Raw genomic sequence first — 7108 nt, 5'->3', positions numbered from 1 at the left:
GGAGATCTATGAGCCCATGAAGCCCTCGGGGACTGGGCCCATGGGAGTTGTCGTTTGCAGGATTTTTTTCAAAAACATCTCTGGTTCTGGCTCCTCTTGCCTGTGGTCACTTTCTCAGGTCAGCGCTGTGTCTGACACCCTCGCACTCAAGACTGGGAGACAGCCAGCTCTTCCTCAGAATCAATCCGTTAGAATCCCACCATCCAGGACCCCTGCCCAGCAAGCGACCCCACATCCAGCCCCTGGCCGGTGCAGGGAGCCCAGCGAGTTCCCCCACTATGAGCACAACCCCAAGAAATCCCGAAGCAGCCCACAGACAGCAATCACCAGGGACTGTGGCAGCTCTTTATTGAGAGAGGAGGGAGGAGGGTAAGGGCCAAGGCAGCAGGTGGCGGAGAGCGCTGGACATGGGGGCGGGGCTAGCCCAATGGCCCCCAGGGCAAAAGTTCAGGGTGATGCCACCGGGTTGCTTCCAAGCCGTAGTTCAGCATAGCTCAGCATCCGTGAGGCCAGGAGGGAGGGAGGAAGAGGGCTGCAGCAGGGGAGATCACAGCAGAGGGCGGACAAGCCATTGGCCGGGCTGCCTGCCGAGCTCCATGTCCAGGTGTGAAGAGAGACAGGTGACTTCGGCAAACAGAATATCAGTGGCAAGACACACACATCTGGGCTCTTGTTTTGTCCCTATCTGGGCAGAAGACCTTAGGCAAACTCTTAAACAACACACAAGAGACACAGGAATTCTGAGGTCCTGCAGCATGTCTGTTGCCTTTCTCTTTGTTTTGTTTGTTTGATGTGTGTGTGTGAGAGAGAGATAGAGAGACAAACAGAGAGAGAGAGAGAAAAGAGAAAGAGAGAGAGAAAGAACAGGTCCTAGGGCTTGAACTCAGCCTGGGCGCTATCACTGAGCTTTTTTGCTCAAAGCTAGAATTCTACCATTTGAGCTATAGCTCCACTTCCTGGTTTTTGGGGTGCTTTATTAGAGACCTTGTGGACTTTCCTGCCCAGGCTGGCTTTGAATGATGATGCTCAGATCTCAGCCTCCTGAGTAGCTGGGATTACAGGCATGAGCCACCAGTGCCTGGCTGGCTGTCCCCTTTCTTAAAAGCAGCCCAGGGAGTAAAGCGACCCAGAGATGGGTGACTCTACCTGGCCACTCTTTTTTTTTTTTTGGGGGGGGGGGTCCGGTCATGGGCCTGAACTCTGGGCCTGGGCGCTGTCCCTCAGCTCTTCAGCTCAAGGCTAGCACTCTACCACTTGAGCCACAGCACCACTTCCGGCTTTTTTCTTTTTGCTTATGTGGTGCTGAGGAATCGAACCCAGGGCCTTGAGCATGCAAGGCAAGCGCTCTACCACTGAGCCACCTTCCCAGCCCAACCTGGCCACTCTTGGTGATGAGGCTCAGCTGTGAGTGAACATGGATAAGGAAGCAGTCATCATTACAGAAAGCCAAGACCAGCCATTCTCCTCAACTAGGGGTACATACTGAGCTGTGGGGACCCTTGCCCATGGAGGACGCTGAGGGTCCTGCTCAGGACAGCCACATAGATGCACAAGATGCTGGCTTTGTAGCAGAGGAAGACCAGGACCCAGCCATGCCCACTGGCACCCATGGATCTACACCCAGTGGTCTTAGTGGAGGCCTGGGATCTGGGGAAATTAAGCTGGGGGCCTCTTTCCACAAGAGGAAGCTCCTGTCCCATTTTGGCTTATATTCAGGTAGTTTAGACCAAAATCCATGGTGATTTTAGGAAAGAGTGTTTGGAGAAGGCAGTCATATTGTTCAATGTATACCTGTAAAAATGGAACTAGGAGAACTGCGGGAAATGGGGGAGAATAACACTCCTCTATACAATACCTTAAAGAGCGTTTTTTAAATTAATTTTAAAAGATGCATTACACTCATAGACTGACATGTTGCATTGAAATTTATTTGTACAACTACTTAGAGATAATTTTAAAAGAAAAAGAAAAAGGAGGAAGAAAGAGGAGGAGGAGGAGGAGGAGGAGGAAGAGCAAGGGGAAGTCTTCAGAATATGGAAGGCAGGCAGCTACAGGAGGGGCAGCAAGTGTGTAGATTTCAACCTGCCTGGGAATGGCCTATGGGAAGGAAATCTGAGCTCAGTGCTGGTGGGGAAGGACTCCACCTCTGGGACAGGTGGGCGCTCCTGCCCAGGCAGGGGCAGGGATGGAGGGCAGACCCCAGGAGCTCCTGAAGCCAGCACCCAGCACCAGCATGGTTACCAGTGTCCCCAAAACCAACCTTTATCCTAATCGCTTCCTGAAGAGCAGGTTTCTGTCAGAGAAAGAAACACAGGGTTCAGACCCCGGCAGCTCACTCGAGACCCCAGCTCCTCCATCGCCAGCATCTCCCACGACCCCAGAGGGACAGTCGGGGCACGATGCAGCCTGACCCCGCGAAGTGACACAGTGACCTTCCCTCCATGGGGTCTGGGGTGTGCTCTTTCCTACCTCTTTGCTTGGGAATGACGACGTTCTCTGTGTTGAGACCTCTGGCTCCTGTGACATTCGCAAAGTCCTCCAGGGCTTCCTGGTTGAAGTCAGGGTCTCTGCCTGCAGGTGAGGATGGCGGAGACAGGAGCGTGAGTGACTGTTGGCATATCAGCCCAGCCTGCAGGACTGAGCAGGCTGGGCTGCGGGAGGCCCCGCCCACCCTGAGGGGCCTGGCCTGGAGGCCTGGGCTGGGCCTGGAGCCTGGCTAGGCAAGGACCACCAGGGAGCCATGACAGTCCCACCACAGTCCACAGCAGCTGAGCTGGGACTCAGGGCCACTCTCCGTTCAGCACCCTGTGCCTGGCCCAGGCCAGGAGGGGTGGCAGGACCAATGCGCCCTGGAGGAGTGGGCACCCGTCCATGGGGCTCGGGGCACTGCGCCTTCCTCTGCTCCCTGCTCACACACACCTGGCCCTGGGGAGGACGCAGGAGGGTCCTGGGCCTTTCTGTCTGTCTGGGAAGGGTGCTGGCACCCAGAGCTGCTCAGAGGTGAGCTGCATGCAGGCCTCTCTTCCCATTCCTGTCTGGTGCCCACCAGGCACCCCTCGGGAAAGGGGCCCAAGGTTTGCTCTAGAGGCCTCAGCCCCTCCTGTCACAGGGTGACTTCTGGAGGCCCGTAGATCACGTGACTCACCCACAAGTTTAGCCGTTCGGATCCGATGTCCGTGCAGGTCAGTCACACCATAGAGGATGTAGTGGCCCTCCACGCCCGACTTAATGATTTGTACCACGTGCTTGCCGCCATCTGCAGAGGACAGGGACAACCAGTCCTGAGTAAGGACCAGATCCTACAGCAGCATGGGTGCAAGATCATTCAGCACCCAGCACCCAGTGCTCAGCACCTGGCACCTAGCACCCAGCACCCAGCACTCAGCTCCCAGCACCCAGCTGGGAAAAGTGCTCAGTATCCGGCCCCGGGCAGCTTGGCAGCAGGTCCTCACCACGTCCTCCCTGGGCCGATGTCCAGGCCAGGGTGTCCCCACACACCAGAGTGGTGCCCACATCCTGAGCCTGGGAGCCCCAGCAGGAAGCCCAGGGCAGCCGTGCTGCTGACCCTGCTCTAGGCTCAGCCATCACCACTGGGAAAGTCTGCACCGTCCAGGCTGAGGACAGTGTGTGGGTCTTGAAGGCAAATTGAGCCATGGGAGCTAAGGGTGTGTGCAAACAAGTGCTGAATGGAGAGAAAAGTTCTCTGACCAAAAGGCCACCCTGAGTGGACGCTGGCCCTCCCCGCTGGGACTGGGGAGCAGCCGCGAGGGGCTGTGGACTCACAGGCTGTGTATTTCCCGGGTTCCTCAGTTTCCTTCAGGGTGCTGCTTATCTCCCTGCAGTGGCCTGCAATCCTGGAAAACAGAAGGTCAGTGAGCAGCTCTCTTCTGCTCTGGGTCTCTCTGCTGGGGAAAGCCACAGTGTGTGTCCTAAGGAGGCCCATGGCGGGGACATGGCCTAAGGAGAAGCAGCCTTCACCCCATCTCAGGTCCAGGCAACAGCTAGTCCTCCATGCCTCCGTCCACAGGCAGATCCCTGGCCTCTGCAGGGACCACTACTCCTTTCCAGACCTCCAATGGCCTGTCTGACCCCCTCTACTCTCTCCAGAGAAACCTCTAGGCTGCCCAGTTTGCATCCTCATTTGTGGCTGTGGGTCTGCCCTCTAACCCTCACCTGGCCAGCCCCTCTCCCTGCTAGCCTACTGGATGTGGAGAATCCCAGGGACAGCCCCCGGTATAGACCGTCCCTGTCACAGTGAGGGAAAGCTTCAGTTCTGGAAATGAGGTAGAGACCACGCTCCATGGCCATCCCTGTGGTCAGTGTGGCCTAACGGCAGGATCTTAGGACCAAATCACAGACACTGTCACAGCACAACGCGGGTGGGAGCCAGGAGGATGAGTGAGATGCACAGGTGGGAGCCATGTTGGTGGGAGCTGGGGGGGAAGGCGGGGGGCGTGCAGAGGGGTCACACAGATGAGAGCCCCAGAGGGGAGGGCCACAGAGGGGAGGGCCCAAGGGGAGGGCCCAGAGGGGAGGGCCCAGAGGGGAGGGCCACAGAGGGGAGGGCCCAAGGGGAGGGCCCAGAGGGGAGGACCACAGAGGGGAGAGCCCAGAGGGGAGGACCCAGAGGGGAGGGCCCAAGGGGAGGGCCCCAGAGGGGAACCACAGAGGGGAGGGCCACAGAGGGGAGGACCACAGAGGGGAGGGCCACAGAGGGGAGGACCACAGAGGGGAGGGCCCAGAGGGGAGGGCCACAGAGGGGAGGACCACAGAGGGGAGAGCCCAGAGGAGAGGACCACAGAGGGGAGGGCCACAGAGGGGAGGGCCACAGAGGGGAGGGCCACAGAGGGGAGGGCCCAAGGGGAGGGCCCAGAGGAGAGGACCACAGAGGGGAGGGCCACAGAGGGGAGGGCCCAGAGGGGAGGACCACAGAGGGGAGGACCACAGAGGGGAGGGCCACAGAGGGGAGGGCCACAGAGGGGAGGGCCCAAGGGGAGGGCCACAGAGGGGAGGGCCCAGAGGGGAGGGCCCAGAGGGGAGGGCCCAAGGGGAGGGCCCCAGAGGGGAACCACAGAGGGGAGGGCCACAGAGGGGAGGACCACAGAGGGGAGGGCCCAGAGGAGAGGACCACAGAGGGGAGGGCCACAGAGGGGAGGGCCACAGAAGGGAGGGCCACAGAGGGGAGGGCCACAGAGGGGAGAGCCCAAGGGGAGGGCCACAGAGGGGAGGGCCCAGAGGGGAGGACCACAGAGGGGAGGGCCCAGAGGAGAGGACCACAGAGGGGAGAGCCACAGAGGGGAGGGCCCAGAGGGGAGGGCCCAGAGGGGAGGGCCCAAGGGGAGGGCCCCAGAGGGGAACCACAGAGGGGAGGACCACAGAGGGGAGGACCACAGAGGGGAGGGCCCAGAGGAGAGGACCACAGAGGGGAGGGCCACAGAGGGGAGGGCCCAGAGGAGAGGACCACAGAGGGGAGGGCCCAGAGGGGAGGGCCCAGAGGGGAGGGCCCAGAGGGGAGGGCCACAGAGGGGAGGGCCCAAGGGGAGGGCCCAGAGGGGAGGGCCCAGAGGGGAGGGCCCAAGGGGAGGGCCACAGAGGAATTTCAAAGGTGACTGTCACATTGCCTGACAAGCCATCTTGCTTGTGTTTTGCGCCCCCTGTAGGCCATTCTGCAAATCCCACACCTGTGAGGCTCCCAAAGAGAAATTCACTAGAAGGTCTATGAGGTCCAGGGTCCATGAGCCCAGTCTGACAGCTCTGATCAGTTCTGAATATAAAACTCCTGTCCCCACAGGGCCTGAGTGGCCAACAACTGTTCCCTCACCAGTAGAAGGTGGGTGCCAGCCCCCACGCCCACCACGTCTGCTCTGGGGCCCCTAGACCACAGTGCCCTTCTGACCAAGGCACCCTCTGGCACCGTTGCTCCTAAACCTCCAGGTGTGGAGGGACGCAGGAAGGGAGGCGGAGTAGAAAGCATTGTCTGCCTGCCCCAGCCCTGGGTCGAGCCAGGGAAAGCTGAAGGAGAGCATGACCTCCTGGTGGGGCCAGCAGACACTCACCCGAGAGTGAACGTGATTTTGAGGCTGCCCCCGTCCAGGATCTTGATCTTCATGGGGGTCACAGACACAGAGCCCAGCTTCCCGCCAGGAATCTCCTTGTCGGATGCCAAGGCTTTAAAATACCACGTCCCTGCATCCTGGGGACAGTACGTGTCTGTCACCACGGTGTGAGCAGACCCCCCTGCAGATGCGCCCTCCCCGATCCAAGTCCCACACTACACCTTGGCCTCCATCTCCTTCCGTGCGCTGCCCTTGCCGGTCCACTGGAGGCTCTGAGTCCCTGTAGCTCAGCCAGGACTGCAGGCTCCCTCCGCCCAGCCAGGGCTGAAGCCAGGCCCCACTTCCTACCATAGCTTCTTTGCACCCCGAGCCCATCTTAACCGGCCACTCCATGCTCTGTCACACGTTGCCTTGGAAGGGCTTCGGGATTGACCCTAACACAAGGGCTTCCCTGGATGCATGGGAAACTGGGGTCTTCACCCAAGCCGCCTCAGTCTCCTTTCCTGGTATTCCCCCCCACCCCCGCAACTGAGGCTCACCTCCTTCTCCTCCTCCACCACAGTCGGAAGGGTCTGAGCCTGCAGGACAGCAACGAGGCCCAGGCCGAAGCTCAGGAGCAGGGTCTTCATGTCTGGGGTCTGTTCTCACAGATGCTGAACAGCTTGCTCGTGGGACTGGGGGAACCTGTGCTGGTTCCTCACTCAGCTGCCCTTTATACCACTGGGTCCTGGAACCGGGGAACTTGGCACAGAGGACAGGCCTGTCCCTTCCTGACCACAAACACGGCCAGCTCTGCAGTGGAGGATAAATGCCATTATTGTTGGAAGTCACTGAACAGCAGCGTTCCACCCCAAGGATGTGCAGGACAGGGTGGCTGGCCAGAGGAGCGGACCCAGACGAGAGCTGGCAGGAAATGATTCATACACTGTGGGAAGGAAGGTGCGGGGACAGAGGGACCGGGGCTCGGGTCTCGGTGACCTTCCTCTGTCCTTGGGTGTGTCACTTAACCTCAAATTCTTACTGAACAAAGAAAGGCCCTGCACTTTGCACAT

General features: G+C 59.7%; 1 protein-coding gene across 5 annotated transcripts; it reads right to left on the bottom strand.

The window, feature by feature from the left end:
- Positions 1-366: 366 nt before the first annotated feature.
- LOC122109023 (von Ebner gland protein 1-like) lies at positions 367-6886 on the bottom strand. 5 transcript variants are annotated; one of them, XM_042681167.1, is made up of 7 exons: positions 6596-6886; positions 6057-6193; positions 3784-3854; positions 3146-3256; positions 2470-2571; positions 2261-2293; positions 367-532 (listed from the first exon to the last, which is right to left on the bottom strand). In XM_042681167.1, exons 1-6 carry the CDS (start codon positions 6683-6685, stop codon positions 2268-2270), a joined length of 537 nt encoding a protein of 178 aa, XP_042537101.1. In that variant the 5' UTR covers positions 6686-6886; the 3' UTR covers positions 367-532; positions 2261-2267. The 5 variants fall into 5 exon arrangements, with proteins under 5 accessions (XP_042537101.1, XP_042537105.1, XP_042537102.1 ...); XM_042681171.1 differs by lacking the exon at positions 367-532 and adding an exon at positions 557-624; XM_042681168.1 differs by lacking the exon at positions 367-532 and adding an exon at positions 646-685.
- Between the last annotated feature and the right edge of the window lie 222 nt (positions 6887-7108).

Source organism: Dipodomys spectabilis, unplaced genomic scaffold (genome assembly GCF_019054845.1).
Source record: "Dipodomys spectabilis isolate Male_0828 unplaced genomic scaffold, ASM1905484v1 ptg000067l, whole genome shotgun sequence".
Classification (NCBI taxonomy): domain Eukaryota; kingdom Metazoa; phylum Chordata; class Mammalia; order Rodentia; family Heteromyidae; genus Dipodomys; species Dipodomys spectabilis.
Note: the sequence above shows the minus strand (reverse complement) of the source record. Positions and strands in the feature narration are given on the sequence as shown.

Coding starts and splice junctions, on each gene's coding strand:
- LOC122109023 (XM_042681167.1), bottom strand. CDS start 6,685: ATGAAGACCCTGCTCCTGAGCTTCGGCCTGGGCCTCGTTGCTGTCCTG. Junction 3,855..6,056: donor AAAATCACGTTCACTCTCGG/GTGAGTGTCTGC, acceptor TCTGTTTTCCAG/GATTGCAGGCCACTGCAGGG. Junction 2,294..2,469: donor CGTCATTCCCAAGCAAAGAG/GTAGGAAAGAGC, acceptor TTTCTCTGACAG/AAACCTGCTCTTCAGGAAGC.